At 42.5% G+C, this 22,300-nt stretch overlaps 1 protein-coding gene across 1 annotated transcript in view; it reads right to left on the reverse strand.

Annotated features, from left to right (window-relative positions):
* Positions 1-7,245: 7,245 nt before the first annotated feature.
* Positions 7,246-22,300, reverse strand: part of LOC129331051 (protein zyg-11 homolog B) — a 44,061-nt gene continuing 29,006 nt past the window's right edge. The window contains exons 7-14 of the mRNA XM_054981372.1: positions 19,595-19,694; positions 19,459-19,509; positions 16,416-16,577; positions 15,493-15,540; positions 13,128-13,325; positions 12,985-13,037; positions 8,584-8,681; positions 7,246-7,879 (exon numbers count right to left, since the gene is read on the reverse strand). Coding sequence (XP_054837347.1) covers positions 7,698-7,879; positions 8,584-8,681; positions 12,985-13,037; positions 13,128-13,325; positions 15,493-15,540; positions 16,416-16,577; positions 19,459-19,509; positions 19,595-19,694 — 892 coding nt within the window. The 3' untranslated portion in view covers positions 7,246-7,697. The remainder of the gene's footprint in view (positions 7,880-8,583; positions 8,682-12,984; positions 13,038-13,127; positions 13,326-15,492; positions 15,541-16,415; positions 16,578-19,458; positions 19,510-19,594; positions 19,695-22,300) is intronic.

The following is a 22,300-nucleotide window of genomic DNA, read 5'->3' on the forward strand; positions in this document are numbered from 1 at the left end:
ATACCATGGTGGTGATGGACAGTGCCCTTAAGTCATAACTGACATGACAACCCCAGTGAGGTTTTCATGGCAACAGACTAACAGAGGTGGTTTGCCATTGCTTGCCTCTGCAACCCTGATCATTGTTGGAGATCTCCCATCCAATTACTAACCAAGGCCAACCCTGCTTAGCTTCTGAGATCTGATGAGATTGGGCTTGCCTGGGCTATCCAGGTCACGGTTTAACATACGTAAATAAATTTGGACCATGGGACCCACTAGTCTGTCCCCACCAACCCTGCTATTTAACATTTACATGAAGTTGCTTGGAACTCCATTGCAGATAGGAAAGGATAAAGACAGGATTCTTTATAGCTGCCTAGTATAGTACATTTTCATGCCAAGCACATTCTACACCCATGGTGGCAAGATGGGTAGGGTTGCCAGCCTCCAGGTGGTGGCTGGAGATCTCCCAGAATTGCAACTGCTGTAGCACAATGGTTAAGTGGTTTGGCTGTGAATCAGCAGTCTACTGGTTCGAATCCCATTACAGCCATGAGCTCAGTAGGTGGCCTTAGGTAAGCCTCTCCTCTCAGCCCCTGCTCCCCAGCTGTATTGTGGGGATAATAATAACACTAACTTGTTCACCACTCTGGATGAGGCACTAATCTGTCTAGAAGAGTGGTATATAAGCGCAGTTGTTGTTATTAACTGATCTCCAGGCCTCAGAGGTGAAAATGCCTACTTTAGAAGGTGGACTCTATAGTAATATACCCTGTTGAAGTTCCTCCCCTCCCCAAACTGTCCTTTCCAGGCTCTATCCCCAAAATCTTCAGGAATTTCCCAACCTGCAGCTGGCAACCCTAGCAAAGAGAGGAAGGTGTGGTACAAGAAGGAAGGAAGTCTCTGAGAAAATCTACTCTTCAAAGGGATAGGTCCAGGGCAGTCGAAAGGATGGACAGACCCTTGACTTATCTTCCTGAGACTCTCGTTGTCCCCCTCTGGAAACCTGACACAAGGGACAGTGTAGCAGTCCTTCAGTTCTTACATAAATAGCGTGTGTTTTTGTGCCACCATTTGCAGTTCTTGTTGGTTCTTTGGTAGTTCTCTTTTTGGCTTTGATGGATGCACTGAAGAACAATTCCCTGTTTAATTGTCAGATGACATATTGTATAGTGGTTACAGTGTCAGACTAAGATCTAGGAAACACATGTTCAACTCCCTATTCTGCCGTGGAAGTTTTCTGGGTGGTCTTGAGCCAGTCACGTAATCTCAGCCTAACCTAACATAATAACATTCGATATATATACCTACCCCACAGGGTTGTTGTGAGGATAAATGTAGAAGGGGAAAATGTGGTATGCTGATTTGGGTAGAAGTATAATAATGATGATGATGATGATGATGATGATATGATAACAACAATAATAAACAACATTTGATTTATATACTGCCCTTCAGGATGACTTAACACCCACTCAGAGCGGTTTACAAAGTATGCCATTATTATCCCCACAACAAAACACCCTGTGAGGTGGGTGGGGCTGAGAGAGCTCCAGAGAGCCATGACTAGCCCAAGGTCACCCAGCTGGCTTCAAGTGGAGAAGTGGGGAATCAAACCCGGCTCTCCAGATTAGTCTCATGCTCTTAACCACTATACCATATATATGGAATAGTGACATGATTCAGAATGATAAACCATAATTTGCAGTTACACTAGTAATTCTCGAGGACCTGAAGTCTTGAGCCTAGGGCTCAAGAATTCCCTTCCCTCCTTCTTACCTTCTCACATACAATGATCTAAACACTTCTGCTTTCACAGTAAAACATACTCTGTCATTGTGCCCAAACTCTGGCTTAATTCTGGTTTGTAGAGAAGACAGCAAACTATAATTTGAGTTGGGCTGTGACAATAAAATATGTTTAGCTACAAAAATCTTTAGATGGCTCTGCATGAAGGGCTGGGGAAGGAAAGCAGGAACCTGGGGGTGCCTTCACATAAAAAGAAATTGTGATTTGTTGTGCATCTTAATAATTTTAATAACTTGCACCATTCTCCTGAAAACCTAAAGGCAGTCTTTAAGCCTTTAGATATTATGACTACTCAAATGTGGTCAAATAGTGGCTTCATACAACTATTTAAAAATCCAAACACCAGCTATAAATTGTATGGCTAGCTGAATAGTGTCAGACCAGAAAATGTTCACTATTAGCTCTATTAAATACACTATGAAACTCATGATCAAATATCCATTCCGACAAACTGTAAATAGTACTTGCAACTTTTTAAAAAGATGCTAGAAACACGTAAGGGGGAAAATCCTCCAAGGCCTTCACTGGAAATAAAGCAACTTATTTTATAATTCAGTTTTATTACATTGTTTATTGTATTATACTGTTGCATTGTTCTTAAATTTTGCAATCCTCCTTGTGTCACAGTGAGAAAGGTGAACTATAAAATAAGATATACAATATCCTTTGCTGATAGGGCTGATGTCATTGTGTCCTGTGTTAGTCAATGGAATGGATGGAAGTACAGTTGGCACCTGAGAATGTTGCAAGGGCAGGTCCTTGCGTTTCTATTTCCATTCGGTGGTCTACTATTGCTTGTGGATGGTATCTTCAGATTGGGTGACTGTCTATAAGCAAGGTCTGGCCTACTCCCCACAGCCTGTTAGGATCATCTTCAGGAAAGGTTGTAGATCCCTGAATTGCTGGAGAGGTTTTAGCTGTAAGCTGTAGGTGACAGGTACTTATGTTTGGTTGTTTTCCCTGCTGGTACTTCTTTTGTATTTGTCTAGCCTTTTCAATCTGTCTCTTCCCTTCCTTGGGTATTGTAGTTTTAGGAGTGCATATAATAAATAAATAATAAATCATGCATGTGTTCAGTCCCATATGAAAGACTGGTGCAGATGTAGGCGATATAAGGTAGGCGATGGATCATGTGGCATGGACAGTTGTTAGAAGCATGCAGGGAAGTGGCTTACAATATAGTAGTATTTATGTATCTATTATGTAGTTTGTACAGTGGTGTCTAAAAAGCAGACCTGCTGCATGAGCTGGTTCAAGCTCAAGATGGTAGCGGGGGTAGAAGTTATTAAAGCTCTGATGGAATTTGTCAGTGTTCTCCTTACCATGGGCCCAGATAATAAAAATGTCATCCATGACTCTCAAGTAGATATGGGCACAAACGGGGAAAAAATTCTGAACACCCTGTTTGTTGTCCGTTGCCATCCATGAACAACAAACAACGAACAGGACAGAACATATCCCCTTAACAAACAGGTTCGGTGTTCGTAGCCCTTTAAAACACAGGCCTTCTGACCTTCAACTCCCCCATATCCCAGTAAGCTGTTTGTAGTTTGGGGTATAAATCTCTCTGACAACTGAAAAGTAAATCCACATTTGTAGCCACAATAGTCTGCGGCAGCAAAACAAAATAGGGGTCCTGTGGCACCTTAAAAGCTAACAAAATTTATTCTGGTACAAGGTTTTGTAACACAGTGTTAACTCATGTATCTGACAAAGTGGACTCTGGCTGACAAAAGCTTAAACCATAATAAACAGTCTTTAAGATGCCACATGACTCTCTTTATTTTGGATAGAGCAGACTACACATATACTCCTCTAAAATCAAGTGTAATCTTTAACCAGCTTCGGTTGGTTCAGCATCTACATCTATTCCTGGTAAAGCAAGATCTGCCCAGAAATCCATGTTATGGTCAACACCAGATCAAGCTACTGCAATGCACTTTATGGAGACATGCCTGTGAAAATTGTTCAGGAACTTAAATTGGTTCTGAATGGAGAAGTAAGATTGCTGATAGGTACAGAATTTTGGGAATGTAGCTTAACAGATTTGGAGGCACTTCATTGATAGTCAACTCAAGTGCTCCTTCTTACCTTTGAAGCCATAAATGGACTGGAACCAGGATATTTTAAGGACTACCTGATCCCATCTGAGCCTACCCAACCAAGGTACTTTCTTCAGACGCCCTGCTCTCTGTATCCTCATCTTCTGAGGTTAGATGGTACCAATTTAGTGACTCATTTAGTGACTCCCCTATACTTCCATTCACCTTTATTCAGTAAATGAATACTTTTTTACTTTCCCAGGTCTTTGTCATTTTTGAATTTATGCTCATTTTCTGTGCTGTGGCTATACTATTAGTATATTGTTTAGGTGAGTTACTTGTAATTATAATATAGATAAATCTATCTAATGGTTTCGTTGTTATGGACATTTTGGTGAGCCACCTTGAAAATTTTGAGCAAGATACAGATGTTTTAAAGAAAGAAAAATTGCTTGGAACTAAGTACCACAGAGTTCAATGGTTATTTTTGTGGCCTTAGTCTATCTATACAATGTACCTGGCTTCCCCTTTCTATAATAAAGACATTGTTCAGTTCTCTTCAAGTTTCCTAATGATTCTGACATACTACAAGGGCTAGATGAAGGGAGATTAGCCAAATTATGCCTCCTAGAACAGTCAAAAACAGCTTAGACATTCCTGACTTTATTACATAGAATCATAGGGTTGGAAGGCACCTCTAGGATCATCTAGTCCAACCCCCTGCACAATGCAGGACATTCAAAAATACCTCCCTCCCACACACACCCAGTGACCTTTACTCCATGCCCAGAAGATGGCAAAACACTGTCAGGATCCCTAGGTGAACTGCCCTGGGGAAAATTGCTATCTAACTCCAAGGTGGTGATCAGCATTACCCTGGGCATGTAAGAAGGGGCCACAAGAACTAAGCACGGACGTAACCCTTCCTGCCCTCCCTCTCATGACTAGGCAGATCACGAGAGGGAGCATGTTCAATTAACAGTGTGAGTTTTTAGATATCTAGTATTGTTGGATTTTTTAGATATCTAGTTGGAGTTTTTAGATATCTAGTATTGTTGGATTTGTGTCTGCCAAACCTCAGAATAAAACAAGATAGAGCTGTCCAACCTGACTTAGTCAACAAAGGCATACCATCCAAATAACAGGATGTCATTGTCCCACTATATACTGCATTGGTCAGGTTCACCTGGAGTATTGCGTGCAGTTCTGGAGGCCTCACTTCAATAAGGAAGTAGATAAATTGGAACAGGTGCAGAGGAGAGCAACCACGATGATCAGGAGCCTGGAGACCAAGCCCTATGAGGAAAGACTGAGGGATCTGGGAATGTTCAGTTTGGAGGAATTTGAGGGGAGACATGATTGCACTCTTTTAAGTATTTAAAAAGTTGTCACTTAGGGAAGAGAGCTGTTCCAGTTGGCAATGGAGGATAGGACTCAAAATAAGGGGTTTAAACTACAGGAGGGAAGGTACCGGCTGGACATTAGGAAAAACTTCTTCACATTAACAGTAATCCAGTGGTGAGTATGTAGCTGGTAATTAAGAAAAATTATGAATAGTTTTTATGGAAACAGAATAATTAGAAAAATAATATTTTTAAATGTTGAATATAAAATATTTTTAAATGTTGAATATAGAATATCCTCAATATAAAATATTGAGTATAATGTTGAATATAAAATGCTGAGTATAAAGTAAGTAGATGGAGAGGAGCAATCTTTTCTAGCTTAAATGTGCTGTAATATATTTTGTTTATGTCTTTTTATGTACTGTTGTTGTATTTTTCTTTTTCAATAAACTTTTTATCTGGAGAAAAAATGAACAGTAAATCAGCGTGGAATTGGCTGCCTAGGGATGCGGTGAGTTCCCCCTCATAGGCAGTCTTCAAGGAGTGGCTGGACAAATATTTGTCAGGGATGCTTTAGACTGTTGTTCCATTGGGCAGGGGGTTGGACTAGATGGTCTGTAAGGCATCTTCCAACTCAATGATTCTACAGTTCTATAGGAAGGTCTGCTATTCGTTTCTTCCAAGTTACTTTTATACACTTTGGATCTCTCCTTAGTTGCCAGCTCTTATCTTGCACAGAAACTCTTCCTGGCCCTCGTTTTCAAGAAACAGACGATCTGGTAGGAATCTAACTGTTGGGCATCTATAAAAACAACAGAGAGTCTATTGCAGCAAAAATAAGTTTTGTGGCACCTTAAAGACTAAAATGGTGGCTTGTGGAAACTTATGCTACAATAAATGTGTTAGTCTTGTGATTAAAGACTAACATGTCTACTTCTCTGGGATTTGATAAAATCAGCTCCAGAATTATTAATACATATTTGATTTACTGTCACAAAGACATGTATACAAATTGGTTTCTCTTAGTTTGCTACTGATAGCAATTTTTTTGTATTTATTCATTTGCTGTTATTATGGCCAGCAGCTGAAACAATTTTCTGTTCATTCACTGCCTGTGCCCTTTCCCCATCAACTCACAATACAACAGTGTTCAACCAAGTTTTCTTTTAAAAGCAGCAAGGCTGCCTGCACTCAGAACCTTTCATTTTCTTACTGAATTCATACTTCATTACTTTTCTGGGAAAGAAACTCTCAAGTAGCTCTGCATATGTATGCACACAATGTTGCATACAGCAATGTGACTAGATTACCCCCTATCCAATTTATAAAAAGAGCTTGGATTTTTTTTTCCATTTGTGAAGCAAATTACTTTAGAAATAAAAAGCTTAACTTACATTACCATTTGTTTTCATCTGCTCTCCTTCATACTAAGCTTCTGTGTAATATTGCTAGCTCCATTTTGTTCCACAAAGCAGTTATAGATAACAATTAACAGATAAACTTCAGAGAAAGTTTTTAACCATGGGAAATTTTATGCAAAACTTTAATACTCCACACAACAATGTAATTTACACCAAACTTCATATAAGATGTTGGGTGAGATTTTGTATCATGGTGCCTTGCACATGAAGTTCACTGCACAAATACTGACAAAGTATTTACGGGACACAGCCAAAGCAATCAATAGTCTTTCATAAATAAGGTGATCAGATATCCTTGGTCTCATACAATCCCAGTGGGTAAGGAAGTTCTACGCTGTTTTTGGTGGACAGCTCTACCATTTGCCTCATTCTTCTGTTCAACATATATTTAATTTTAACAAGGGTAATAGCATTAATGTTTTCTTTTCCAACTGTAATTAATTCCTTTCTCTCTCATGCCTGGGACTCCTAGCGAAGAACATATATATTTTCCTACAGATTCTTTCCTTTAGCATATCAGGGAAAACAAAGGATTCAAAACTCAGATGTTCCTGCTTAGATAAAGGATGGGAAATATGAGATGACCCTACAGGCTCTATATGGGTTTTAAAAGATTTCTGGAAGAACAAAACATCACTGGTCACCTTACTCATGAACTGTTGTGTTTTAATGCGTGAACACATGACGTTGTAAGCTGAACAGTGTCAACTTTATAAGCACAAACAGTTCTATTCAAACACTGAGTTGGTGAACTGATCTATTTAAACACAGCTATGGATGATGCAAGCAGAAATAGCTTTCTGTACCTCAACTCACAAATTCTTAGAGGTTTCATTTGGAGTGTGCATTTGAACTGTACAATCTCTACTTTTCTCAGCCAGCAGTGATCCTCCAGATATAACCAGTTTAGGAATGCATCCTAGATCCTCATGAAAACCCTTATCTGAAGAGACCATTAAAGACACTGTTTGCCAGCTGTGCATTGCATCTGCTTTTATGCTGGCAAAAGCTTTAATGGTGATCACTGGAACAGACGTCATTCCAACTACAGACACTTCGCAAGGGATTATTAGAGGATGTTATATGCCTATTCTCTGCTATTTTTCTGACTGTTTTCTACAAGGAGGTGGCCGCCCATGCCGCAAAATATGTTTTTCTAAACTATCTAAAATAGAGATAGCAATTCGTTGAACATCTGGATCTGTCTGGCTGTTTTCCTTGATGTTGTATAAATGTTGCAGTCCACCTTCTTCAATTAACATGCTGCAGTACCTGGCAGCTAGAATGAGAAAGGGGGACGGAAAGAAATTCAATTAGATTGCATATTTTAAGAGCAGCTGCTTCCATCATTTTTCACCTAACCAGATTTTAAGCTGTAACAGTTATTTCCAGACCTGTAGAAGCATTCAGCAAAGATACAGCAAGTAGACCCCAGTTCTCATATCATTTTCTTATCTGCTTGTTGTATATGCAAAGCTAACACTAAGTATGCTCTCACTTAGCATCTGCATACACATGCCTTCATCATCCCCCAGATCCAGACAGCTGCACAACAAGTCTCAGCACTTACATCTGAAGTGGTTGAGTAACCACATGTTTCATGCTAGGGATCTTCAGGGGAAGCACTGATAATAAAACTGCCAGTATAGTAATGCTCATATACACGCAGTGTACATGCATGGTAGAGGACCATGTTGGGATGCAATTAAAACGTACAAAATAGTAAATTACTTCCAGGACAGATTGTACCAGTAGTTGTGTTTCTGTATAATGTTGTTAACTTTGCATTTCACCTCTAATAAAGCTGTCAGAGAGTATTTGAAGGCATTCCACCTGTACTTTAAACTCCCTATTTTCTTTTGACAAAGCACTTTTAAGCAGCAGGAAAGTTAAACCTCACTAGAATTTATCATATCTATGTAATCACTCCAACTACATGTGGAAAGAGTTGCTGTAAATGCAGACTTCTGTTTCAGTACATACGGTTTTTGCTGCAGACGTGCTGAATTGCCCATACTGCCCATAGCTGTACCCCAGGAGTTGTGAAGCAGCCAAGCAAGGGGAAAAAAGGGTTGAATGACCTATTGAGGAGAATAAAAGTTGGATCAATCATGTTGATATTTTTTACATCTTTACTACAACCTAAGCTACTTCAACTATTTAGCCAGGGATCTATGTAGCTTGGGAAAACAGGTTAGCCATAAAGAGTTCTCAGCTCCCTCAGTTTTCTACTAATTTAACATGCAATTTTTTATTACAACCGAAGTGCATGACAATATCACTGCTTCACCTCCAAGAGCCCCTCTACAAATTCAGCAACCCAATCTAATCTACAAGCAAATCTCCTCACTTTGAACCTCCAGCACTTGCTTTGAAGGCAGCATCAAGACTGCTGCTGGCATAATCAGAACAACAATACAAAGAAAACACAATTATGTTTTGCTACAAAAGATGTCAGCTTATCTGTACTATTAAGGAAAACATGCCCTCAATGCATTTTATTCTGTGCAATATCCTCCTTGTATTTTATGCCACCCACAGATGAAAGGAGGGGGAGGGCAAGGAAGAGAGAGAACACTCTATGTCGCTGCAGCTGTGTTGATGTGCCCCTCCCCATTCTTCTTGCAGCTCAAGGAATTTGTGCTGAAAAATTGGGTGGGTGGGTAGGTGGGGGGACCAAACACAGAAATTAATACACAGAAATCTTCAGATACAGCATATAGCCATATAATATACCTTCCTCTGTATGGATTTTTGTGAACCAAAAGCAGCCCTGGGGGAGCTGCAAATGTCAGCACAGTGGGGGAGAGGAGTCAGCCATATCTTTTTTGAGACAGAGTAGGAAGTAGTTGAGGGTGGATAATTTAGAAGAGAAACAATTTTAGTAAAAATAATTCCTCTACTCCAAACTGCAAAGATCTGAGGTTGCTTTAAAACAGCGTGAAGTAAGAGAGATCCTAAAGTGTCCTAATCCAGCGTTGTTAATTTCATTCTTGCAGGTGAGGAGAATGGCTCCATGAGTTCTGAGCTCTAAATACTGCTACTTTATTTGCTTTAACAAGTGAGTTCAGATGAGATACTGCTGGAAAGATGCAGTACTTTTGTTGGTGTCAATTGCATTTAAGATATTTTTAAAAAGGAAAAGTTATTGGAGACACAGGTTCAAATCTCGACACTGCCATGGCAGCTGGCTGGGTGACCTTGGGCCAGTCACACACATTCAGCCTAACTGACTTCACAGGGTTGTTGAGAAGATAAAATGAAGGAGAGGAAAACAATGTAAGCAGCTTTGGGTCCCCATTAGGTAATAAATAAATTGGAAGGTAAATAAATAAATACAAAGAAATGAGAAGAAAGCAAAGAACAGAGAAAATCTGCAACTCATCACTAGTTAAATTCCTAAGCAATATCCCATAATGGTTCATGACATATGAACACATGAAGCTGCCTTACACTGAATCAGACCATTGGTCCATCAAGGTCAGTATTACTTACTTCATTTATACCCTGTCTTTCTTCCCAGCAGGGATCCAAAGTGGCTCCACATTTTATCCTCACAACAACCCAGTAAGGTAAGTTAGGCTGAAGGAGAGTGGCTGACCCAAGGTTGCTCAGTAAGCTTCCATGGCAGAATCGGGATTTGAACCAGGGCCTTTCTGATCCTAGCCTGACAGTCTAAACCATTATACCATACTGGCTGCCACAGGCTAGTAGTGGATCTCCAGGGTTAGAGGTTTCTCACATCACTTACTACTTGATCCTTTTAACTGGAGGTGCCAGGGACCAAACTTGTCAAGCAAATGATCCACCTCCAAGCCACAGCCTGACACATTTCAAGGAAGTCACATGGACTGGGCATAATAGATGGGAAACAATTGCTCTCAGAAACCACATTGTTTGTAGAGGTCCAGTCTACTCAAGCACCTAAAACATCAATAGCCTCATCACAGCACCCTGAGAGTAAGATCTTTTCAATACTGATACAATTTTTCATCCCTGTGCAAAAGATCAGGCATCAAGCCGTATCTCTATAAAAACAGATCATACTTAGGATAATTGATGTTTTTGTCTTCTCTATGAGCTGCTGTTGAATTACAGAAACACCAAGGGTCACTTGCCCTCTTTACTCTTGTGAGTTGCCTTCACTACTGTTTTAAAAGGCTCCATGGACTAACATTTGCCCCCCTGCTTCTAGTCAGAGGCCTTCCAAGACCCCACCCCCACCTCTGGATCTAACCACCATGTCTCTGTGGTTTAGTGCCTTGCTGGGGAGGGAAATTTATCTCCAGTTCTGCACTGCTTTGTTCATCTAGATCGGTGGTGCTCACTCTGTAGCTTGCAGGGAGTCACCTTCACAATTATCAGAAACCAAAAGAGTCACATGATTACAGTATGCTCTGTATGTTTCTCTACCAAACACATACATACAATAGTAGAACATAAAACTATTAAATATATAACTATAGCCATGGCTGCATCCATGAGATTTTCTAGGCCCTTTACCTCTATCCTCAGCATGGAGCCTGCAGCTCACCCCTGCTTCAGTCCACTTTCCCAGAACATGGACCACATCTCCCTGCTTATTCCTATGTGGAAGTGTTATTCTTCCCAGCAAAGTCTACTGCCAGGATAACCCGTTATCCTAAAGCATGTTCGTCAATGACCTGGGCTCAGGTTTTCTCAGTGGCTGTCCTGTTATCTGTGGAATAGCCTGCCAGAAGAGGTAAGGGGACTCCTACCCTCCTGACTTTTCAGCAAGGCTACAAGACAGAATTATTCTACAAAGCTTTTGAGACAACCTGACCTTGAGAAAAGGGAATTACTTCTAGCAGGGTATAACATGTTCTGAGATTGAATTTTAATATGGACTTTATGTACTATAGAAGTTTTAATATTCATTTTTATTCAGTTTTAAATTATTTTTATACTGTTATTATACACCTGATGACCTGAGGTATTCAGGAGAAAGGCAGGTATATACATATTTTAAATAGAAACTTGCCCTTATGCCTGGGCAATAGTAGGATTTAAAAGAACCCTTGCCACAAAAGAGACAAGCACATCACCTGACAGAAGCAACCGTGACAGAACACTCAAGACCTCTCCTACCCAAGGATTCAGGTCTTGAGGTAGACAAGGAGCAGCAGCTTTCTGGTAAGGGGGGCACCAACACCAGGACACAAATGAGAGAACTCACAACTGCACATTCACAGAAGGCATTCTGGTCAACTCCCCTATACTTTACTGTGGCAAAGCTCCCATGTGTCAAACAGGGGTTTGGATCCCAGAAAAGGGGACGCTGGCAAAAAGGCAAAGCTCACCTTTTGGTCAGAAGCAGGCCAATTGGCAGGAAAACTGCAGACAAGGCTAGGACTAGGATCCTCAGCCTCACCCACTCTGCAACAGCCATCTAACTAAACATCCAGATGAACATACAGCTAGCAGTCATAGAATAAGCCAGGATGGGTAATCCCTGGCACACATGCCAACAATGGGACATCAGATCATTTTGCTTGGCCCCTGAGGGCCCAAGCAACCAAGACACTGGCAACACTGCTGGGGCCTGTGTTGTGGGAGAAGGCAACAGGCATGGCTTATGCCCGTCACTGCCTGCCAGACCTGCACAGCTACGAGCCCAGTTCAAGGCAAATCCCTGAGATGCTGGCAGTAGGTGTTGGCTTGCTCCAAACATGTCTGGCTAAGTACAACTGTCACCTCCTCTCACCCCTAAAAGATCATCAGGATCTGTGCTAAGGAGCAGCTGTACTGGTAGGGAGGCTGGAGTGAGGAAAGGACTTGAAGTCCCTCCATCTTCCACAAGTGCAGCTCCACTAGGGGGAGGGATTTCATCTCACTCCAGCCTGTTGATCTTCATAGCTGCATGGATTCTGCCACTCCAGGAATTATCTTTCTGAGAGTTGGAAAGAGCTGCAGCAAGGGACAGGACACACAAGAAAACATCTGTACATGGATTGTAGGATACTGCCCAACGTGTCCACTAGCTCTAAAATTGTTGCTTCTGGAATTGTTGCTTCTGAAATTCCCTCAGCTCCCCCTGCCTGCACAGAGGTTTTCCCATGGTAGGATGTGCCTCAGGTGGGCAAAGCATACCCACTGAGCCAGTACTTACCCATCCCTTATAAGGAGTTGCATTGGTACTATGCCTCCCCCCCCCAATAACCTGAGCACAGCTCAGCAGTAGTAACTGCATTAAATGAGACAATTATGGAAGAAATGGTTCAGTGGAGGTTTGACATTGTCCCAAGCCTCACTATTTGGCCTTGACAGCTTGTAATGTTGCAGCCAGAAACGTATCATTCATGGCAAGTTAAACAGTAAAGGAGCTTAGTATTTTTGCAAGCTTTACATTAAGACTGTAGTTACCTGTATGCCACCATTTCACATTCTGGCGTAGGCCATTTCAAAATAGCAGAATGCTGTAACACAATGAAAGAGACACATAACTATCCATGTTAACAACATTGTTCTAGAACAACAGCAGGCAGAATTTCCTTTCACATCTATACCAGCTGTTCTAGGAGAGAGGTCCTCTGGTTCCGACTCAGCGTCCAGGCTTGTTCTCCTCGTGATATCAAGTGAGCAATAATCCCAGCAGCGAAGTAACTGACCTCCACCTCAACACTATGCAAGAGCTTGCTGATGTGGTCTATGAAGTCCTTCCACATCAGTTCCGAATGCAGTTCCTTCACCTCTGCTATGTTGTTCTGCAAGAAAACAAAAGTGAAGCACTTCAGTATGAACAAACAGCTGGGTATAAAATTAAGAAGAGCCCCTGTGATTAATATGCTTGTTCTATATATTATGACTGGAGCACCAATGAGTACCAAACTAGTTTCATTTCAAAATATGCTTTCTACAGTAAACAAGAATTAGTCTGCTCTAACATGCACATTATTGCAGAATAAGTGTATGAGTCTCGCAGAATGGTGTTTGCAACCTCTAATGGTCCTGGGAGATTCAATAAAATACCCGTTTGAGACAGTTGGTGATAAAAAAATGGCAAATACAAGAAAAAGAGACTGAAAATAAACAGATAAAAGGGAGTTAGAGAGATTTTCAGAGGACAGGCCCATCAATGGGTGCTAGCCATGGTGACTGAAGGGAGCCTCCATCGACCAACCTGGTTTCCTTCTTTGATCGAGTGACCAGCTTACTGGATTGGGGGAACTCTGTTGACGTGATTTATCTGGATTTCAGTAAAGCTTTTGATAAGGTCCCCCATGACATTCTGATGGGCAAACTGGAAGACTGTGGAGTAGACTATAGGACAGTTCGGTGGATAGGGAACTGGTTGGAGGACCGCACTCAAAGAGTGGTGGTCAACGGCGTTTCATCAGATTGGAGGGAGGTGTCCAGTGGGGTGCCGCAGGGCTCGGTTTTGGGCCCGGTACTTTTCAATATTTTTATCAATGATCTGGATGAAGGAGTGGAAGGGCTGCTCATTAAATTTGCTGATGATACCAAATTGGGAGGGGTAGCAAACACCCAAGAAGATAGAATTAAAATTCAACAAGACCTGAATACTCTGGAGAAGTGGGCAGCTGTGAATAGGATGCAATTCAACAAAGACAAGTGCACAGTATTACATCTCAGCCACAAAAATGAGAAGCACAAATACTGGATGGGGGATACACTTCTGGGCAGTAGTATATGTGAAAGGGATCTTGGGGTAAGAGTGGACTGTAAACTGAATATGAGCAGTCAGTGTGATGCGGTGGCAAAAAAGGCTAATTCAATCTTGGGTTGTATCAAAGGGGCCATAGCATCGAAATCGCAGGAGGTCATAGCCCCTCTCTATACTGCCTTGGTCAGGCCACACCTGGAGTATTGTGTGCAGTTCTGGAGGCCTCACTTCAAAAAGGATGTGGACAAAATCGAGAGGGTGCAGAGGAGAGCGACGAGGATGATCAGGGGTCTGGAGACTGAGCCCTATGAGGAAAGGCTGAGGGCCTTGGGAATGTTTAGTTTGGAGAAGAGGAGGTTGAGGGGGGACATGATTGCTCTCTTTAAATATTTGAAAGGCTGTCATTTGGAGGAGGGCAGGGAGCTGTTCCAGTTGGCAGCAGAGGGTAGGACGCGAAGCAATGGGCTAAAACTACATGCACAAAGGTACCGACTGGATATTAGGAAAAACTTTTTCACGGTCAGAGTAGTTCAAAAGTGGAATCAGCTGCCTAGGGAGGTGGTGAGCTCCCCCTCACTGGCAGTTTTCAAGAAGAGGCTGAATGAATACTTATCAGAGATGCTTTAGGCTGATCCTGCACTGGGCAGGGGGTTGGACTAGATGGTCTGTATGGCCCCTTCCAACTCTATGATTCTATGATTCTATGACAGAGGCAGCAAAGCTCTGAATAGCAGAGCTGGGAGGTAGTAGCAGGGGAAGATCTCAGCCTTTATGCTCTGTTCATTTGGCCCTCCAGGGAAATTGGTTGGCCACTGTGTTAACAATATGATGGACTTGATGGACCACTTGTTTGATCTAGCAGGCTCTTCTTATGTTCTTAACACAATACAATAATGCTCAGCTTGGGGCTTCCCAGAGCCAGCTTGCTGGCCACTGTTGGGAAAAGGATGCTGGACTAGATGGACTCTTGTCCTCTCCAGCAGGACTCTTCTTTTATTTCAATACTGCTCCCGTAAAATAAAATGGAAACAAGCAGGCAGTGTTTGCTGGAACACATCCAAATGCACTCTCTGCCTTCTTAAGTCCATATAGAATTAAAGAAAAGATTAGACTGCTCTAGCCCATGAAAGCTTATGCTGGAATGAAATCTTGTTAGAAGTCACCAGACTCTTAATTATTTCTAGAGGGCAAAGAATTAATGTTTGGCATTCCATAAAAAAGAGCATGTATTATTATGTCCATCTTACCAGAAGGCCAAGAACTTTCTGTTGGATAGAAGATTCTGTTTGAAAAGACTGTAAAAGCAGAACAGAAATATGTGACAATTCAATAAATATTTAATAAATATTTTTATATTAAAAAGAAAATTCTCTGAGGAAAATGAATAGTCTACAAATTTAAAACCTAAATACAATTTTGGTGGAGAAGCAGAGCAAATGAAGGACTGAGACGCTAAGCAAAGAGCATACTTCATCTAGGCCTATTCCTCTGCCGCACATAATGATTTTAGATATGTGGGTAAGGACTGGCGGCGGGAGAGAAGGAACAGGGGATTTTTACCAGGAAAAAGGAGAGATTAAGTTCAAAGATTACAATTGGTGGTGGTGTGGGGGGTTCACCTTCTCCATTGCTGAGGATGCTGGTTAGGAGTAAGTGCTTTCTTAAGGAGTAAGCGCTTTCTTGCCTGAAAACCAGAATGTGATCCACCTAATACCTTTTATTACGACCATCCAAATGACACCAGGAAAAAGGATCCTTCTAGAAGGCCTTTCCTTTCAAGCAGCAGCAGTGGTTACATCAGAGAAGGTAACGTAAGCCTCCACCCTCTTTCCCTCCTTGTGATGGTTTGTATGGCAGAATGGTTAAGGTCTCTGAGTGCCCCCCATCAGCAAAAAAGGTTGGGGAGGGGTTAGAGGGGGATTTAGGTTCAGGAGAAACCCACCATTTAATCCCACTGAGCTCAATTTCTCCCCACCACAACTGCTTCTTTGGCTTGTATATGCAACCTCACTCACAGCTATTTTTCTGTAAAAGGCATCTCTGCTGTGAGTACAGCTGTCTTTTATGCTGTCCATGCATACCTCCCCAACCAGATTTGTAACATTTAAACTCTACATGTGGACACTGGACTGCGTAGGCAGTATGATAGTTGGCAGACAATCGTTCTTACCTCTAAGACTTTCATGAAGAGTTCCAGCCCTTGGTTTTCAATAAAGTGCCGACATGTGGTTGGAGACTCATCGGTGAGATTCCAAAGTGCGCTCAGTGTAAACTTGAGAGTAGTATCCACTACATTCTGATTTGTTTTTTGCTTTACAATTTGAAGTAGTTGCTAAAAAAGGGGGGGGGGAAACAAATATGACTGTTGCCTGGGTGAATTACCCAGCTGTTTCAAGTCTCAGCTATTTGAGGCTCAAAGCACACATGGAGATGGTTGGTAGATTCTTTTGGTTCAACTCACTTTCCCACCTTCAACAGGGTTCAGCTGATCCTTGCTGATTCAGTAAAGACCTCAGGACTTAAAATCGATCCAGCATTGCTGCTGGAGAAGCAAGTTAGTGTAGCTGCAAAATAACACTTTCTTCTAACTCGGTCTAGCCTATAAGATCCCTCCACCCCCAATGTGGTATGGTTGATCTGGCCACCTGTATCCATGCCACAGTAACATCGAGACTTGACTAATGCATTCTACATAGGTCACCCCTTGAGGTCAGCTCAGAAACTCCAACTGGTACAGAATGCTGCAGCTCAGTAATTATCATGAGCTAGATGGAGCATGTGCATTATTTCCCATTTTGCAGTCACTCCATTGCCTGCCCTTCAGTTACCAGGCTCAAATCAAGGTACTGGCACAAATAAAGCTCTTCATGGCCTTGGTCTATCATATCAGCAGAACTGCCTTCCTCCCTGTGCTCTGCCATGACAGGGCCTGCCGCAGATGCCACCCTGCAGATAGGCAAAATCAACAACTGCCTGCAGAACTGTATTCTCTATTGTAGCCCCCCACCTTATGTCTGATGAGGTTAGGAAGGCTCCCACTCTCGTGGCTTTCAACAAACTATGCAAAAGGGCTTTTTTACACAGGCAGGATGGCTATACTGTAATGAAATTGTTCAGAAAGATGCTTTGGCAAATGTGACACGGACTGTGGACTCTACTACTGTGTTCTGTCTGTTAAGTATGCTCCCGCCATGTAATTTCTGCATTTTTAATGTGTCATGTTTAAATGCTTATGCTTTGTTTCATGTTTCTTTCAGCTCTTTCAGATTTCTGCTTGTTTTCAGATTTTTGCCATTCCAAACTGCACTGCACTCTTTTGTTGGATATCCCATGCTGTTGATTGTATTTGACTTGCATTACGTGATCTGCCTTGAGTCTCACTGAAAAAGGCAGACTATAAATAACCGGAGGAATGTTAGGGCTCCAGGTTTGTAGAGGAAAAGGAGTAGGTGTGCAAAACTCCCTCCCCCTGCCCATGATCTGCCTCCACACAACTTCTGTTCTGACGTGTCTCTCCCAGGTGGGCTTGCATAGGGGCACAAACAGAGAAAGGCAGCTGGGCTACAGAGGGGTTAGGGCAGGTATCATCACTCATCAGCCCCTTTGAACCTAAAAATTGGAGCATACCTTCCTGCTTTTATATACCATTAGAGGAAGATCTAGGTATAAAAAATAGGGCTGCAATCATTATGCGTAGTTTGCTAGGAGTTGAGGAACATCACAGTACTAACTCTTAACTAGAAAAGAGAGCTATGTATGAGCCTTTCCAGGTCAACAAGAGGCAAACAAATCTAGTCCCCCCCCCCATTTTTGTCTCATTCTCATCTCTGGTCAAACAGGTTTTGCTTCTTTGTAAATCACTATATCAAAGTAAAAAACCTTGAAAAAGTGAATGGGATGAATATGTACACACTATAGAAATGATGCCTCCATCACTGCCACTACCACTTTAAACTCTGAAAAACAGCTGTGCCTCCAGCTGGCATTCCTCTGTTACTCTGCGTGTGTGCAGTCCATGGATTCACACACCAAATTCACAGCACATGGATACATGTTAACAAGAAGGAGGCATTCCAACTTGAGAACAGATTTGATGAAGGCTACAGCTCTGCAGTAAATCCACTTGTAAGAAAGAAGGCTCCTCTTACGGAGCGGACAGTTGTTGTCCTCCTCATGGATAGGTGCCCTAAGCTGCATTTCAGATGGCAGACCAGATCACTTACTCATGAGTATCTGCAACAGTTTTCCACTTACTTATGAAAAGATCTTCTTGCTAATGATCTATCACACTGTTATCTCACCTTTTCAGTAAACAACTCATGTGCTGTTCTCCCCCCTCCACCCCCTCCATTTTATCATTACATCAGCTCAGTCAGGAGGGCTACACTAACAGTGACTGACTGGCTCAAGTTCACCCAGTGAACCTTGCAGTTGAGTGGGTGTTTGAATATGGGTCTTTCAGTCTCAGTCCTCATCACTACACCATTCAGTTGTTAACAAGCAGTTCATCTTGTTGTCTCAAGCAGCAATCTTGGGCAGGACAACGTGCCTTGATAAAACAATCATGAGCCCAGGAAGCCACATCCTAGGCTTTATCAAACAGATCTTAGCTGGTATCTGAGCTTTGATTCATGAAAGCTTACATCCTGGAAAATTTCAATGGCTTTTAAGCTAAATCTGGCCTTAAACTTTGTTCAGACCTTTATCAGTCTGCCACTCAGGTAATTCCATCATTCCATCCAGATTGTCCTGCTGTCCCGTTGTCTCACCTGGTACACATTCTCTTCCTTATACTTTACTCTATACATCTTATGAATTGAAGTCTATCTCACAAAAACTTATGCTGGAATAACTTTGTTAGTCTTCAAGGTGCCACTGGACTTCCATTTTATTTTGCTGCAACAGACTAACGTGGCTACTTCTCTGGAATTATGAGCCTTCTAGTGCTTGTTATGGCATCATATGGAATAGCTGAAGACTACATACCAGGGAGTAGGTGACCCAGAAAGGTTTTCAACTAAAGTCAGTATTTTAGACTTTCACTTTTTGTGATGTGTCCCCAGGAGGCCAAGTCTACATGGCTCCCAGGTCTGGCAAGTTCAGGCCATGCTGCAAGCGAGATAGTGAGGAAGGTCTCTGATTCATGGGGCTGCAGTTTTTGCCATATCAATCAACTTTTGTGCACTGCATTATGTATATAGCACTTAGCTTACCCTAACAATGAAGAGTTCTGCACCAAGTTGAGCTGTTTGCTCTGTGGAAAGCTGTAAGAAAAAAATATTTGGATTAATGTTAGAGGATTCAAAGAGGTTAGAAATATTACAGTGGTGAAAACTAAAAATCTCACACCTTTGCAGCAAGAATGGAGATGATAGCCACTGCCATCCTCTGCATATTCTGATCCTCATGGTTACACAGCCACTGCATGACAAGTTTGGCTGCTTCAAATCTGAAAGGCAACAGAAAATTCACAAATCTAGAGAAACTAAAACACCATGTGCCACATCTCATAGACAGCAAAAATAAAAGCAATTAGATTATGTCCCCAAAGACAAAATTTTAAAAGCTCCGCTGGCATCAGGCACTAATAATGAAGAAAATGTTTTCTTTCCAACTGGCACCACCATCACTTAAAAGAAACATGTTGCTTTGGACAAACAATTTGGTAGAGCTCATCTTCCTACCAGCCCACCCTAGAGCTTCAGCATAAACAGTAAGCAGGGCGTGCTCTGGATCTCAATTGGCCACTGGATGGTGAGGCTGGGAAGGGATTTTCACCTCAATGGGGACGGGCACAAGCAGTTCTAGGAAATGATGTTGGTTGGTGCTTTATGCTTTGCAACAACTTAGTTTGCAGTGTTTGGGCAGCTGGCAGAACCTAAGGCTTAAGAAGTGAACAGGAAAGGACATTTGTGATTCTGTGAAAGAGGCCAGAAGAGGTATTGGGGCACAGGTTCCAAATTAGTTCTGTGACTCAAGAAAGAATGGCATCATACACTTAGAAGATGACAAAGGCATGCCGTATTCCCCCTGCACTGGCTTCTTACCAACATCAGTTTCTTTGCACACATCAAGCATAGCTGTTCATGGACACAGATATATTTTGCAATCTTTGTTCCTGCCTTGAGAATTTTTCAAACATGGTTCTCATCACAGCTAACTTTCTACATATATATTATACCTAAATAGTTTGTTTAAGGGCCAAACTAGATGTGAGGATATCCTCCTGACCTCCATGAGGATGCCACCACTGCTTTAAAGTGATTCTGAAATGCTGTGAGGGCCTGCTCCCAACTGGGCCTACAGCTGGGTGCTCTTGTTTCCCCCACTGTGCCTTTTCTCATGCTGAAACAGCTGCAGGAAAGAGGGTATGGCTTTTCAGCACTTGATAAGGCATAGAGCAAGACAAGAGTGCCTCAGGCTGCCAGGCTGCAGGCTCAGTGAGGATCAGGCCATCGTGGCATTTTGAAATCACTTTAAAATGGTGGCAGCCTCATGGTGGCCACAAGGATGCCATTATGTCTACTTGGGCTCTTACAAACTCCTCAGGGACACTTGCAGTGGCAGGGCAATACTATGCCCAATTACTACATTCTACATCTATTGGTTTCAGTGGGCTTAGACTAGAGTAATTCGACATAGGATTGCACTGTAAGTGAGCGATTAGTGCCAGGCTGTTGTATACTTCGTACATATACATTCTGTGACTGGGAAAGAATAAGAAAATCAAACTATAAATTGGGTTTAGAGAGTCCAACTTTCAGATAAATTGGAGGGTTTCATGGTCAAGAATGGGATGGAGAGATGAGCAGGTAGCTGCAGGAAAGCAACCTGGAATAATGCAAGGTCCTTAACTATTAAAGACCCTATTAATCCCTGCTCTGATTTCTAACCTTTCTCTTGTTATTGTTCACAACCAGAGGGCTAGAAATGTTTGCTTTAAAAAGTGACATTTTCAGGATACTATATCCAGTGTCAGGTGCCACTTCCCTTTTGTGTCCATTAAGCCATGACATACTATTAAGCATGGAACAAAAGTCAGTAAATGGATTTAACATCCGTTTTGGTACTGTTTATTGCTCAAACAAAGTTGGCACCTTATTGTCTTCATTGATTTTTCTTCTCAATACTAACATCCCTTGAAACTCGACTACTGTACAGTTAATTAGCTATGCAATCCAAAGCCATTTGGTCTAAATTCTGCTGTTATGTCAAATGGGACTGAGCTAAAGCCTTCTGTAGAAGCAGGGTTTTTAAAACCAGCACCATCAGTCAGGAGCCTGGGAGTGATGCTGGACTGTTCCCTATCAATGGAGGGTCAGGTTGCAGCAGTTGCCCAGTTGGCGTTTTTTTCATCTTTGGCAAGCTAGGCAACTTGCACCCTGTCTGTCATCCCATGACCTAACCACAGTGATCCATGCAACAGTCACCTCCAGATTAGATTACTGTAACTCGCTCTACGCAGGGCTTCCCTTGAGTCTGACTGGAAATTACAGGGGGTCCAGAATGCGGTTGAGCGTGTCCTGATGGGAGTACTGCACAGGGCACACATTACCCCGATCTTACAGCAGCTGCACTAGCTTCCTGTAGAGTTCCGGATCAGATTCAAGGTTTTGGTTTTAACCTTTAAAGTCATAAACGGACTGGGTCCAACATACCTGAGGGACCGCCTCTCCCCATATATACCCTTGAGATTGTCGGGAAAACATCTACTGGTGTCCCTGGCCCCAGAGAGGCTCAGCTGGTCTTGACCAGGGCCAGAGCCTTTTCAGTCCTGGCCCCTACCTAGTGGGAAGACACAGCGCCGGATCTAGGGTTGCCCATGCCCGGGGCAACCCTTGGCCGGCCACCTCACGTGCGCGCGCTCCCCGCGTGCGCTCCCCGAGCTGCGTGATGACATCACTTCGGTGATGTCATCACACAGGGCAGAACGGAGGCAGCGTGTGGGGCTGGGAAGGTGCCCACGCCATTCGTCTCCCTGCAGGCAAATGGCGAGGACGGCTTCGCAGCCCCCTGCGCTGCTTTTGCCTGCCCCGCAGGACAGGGGGCGTCTGG

Source organism: Eublepharis macularius, chromosome 5, assembly GCF_028583425.1.
Source record: "Eublepharis macularius isolate TG4126 chromosome 5, MPM_Emac_v1.0, whole genome shotgun sequence".
Lineage (NCBI taxonomy): Eukaryota > Metazoa > Chordata > Lepidosauria > Squamata > Eublepharidae > Eublepharis > Eublepharis macularius.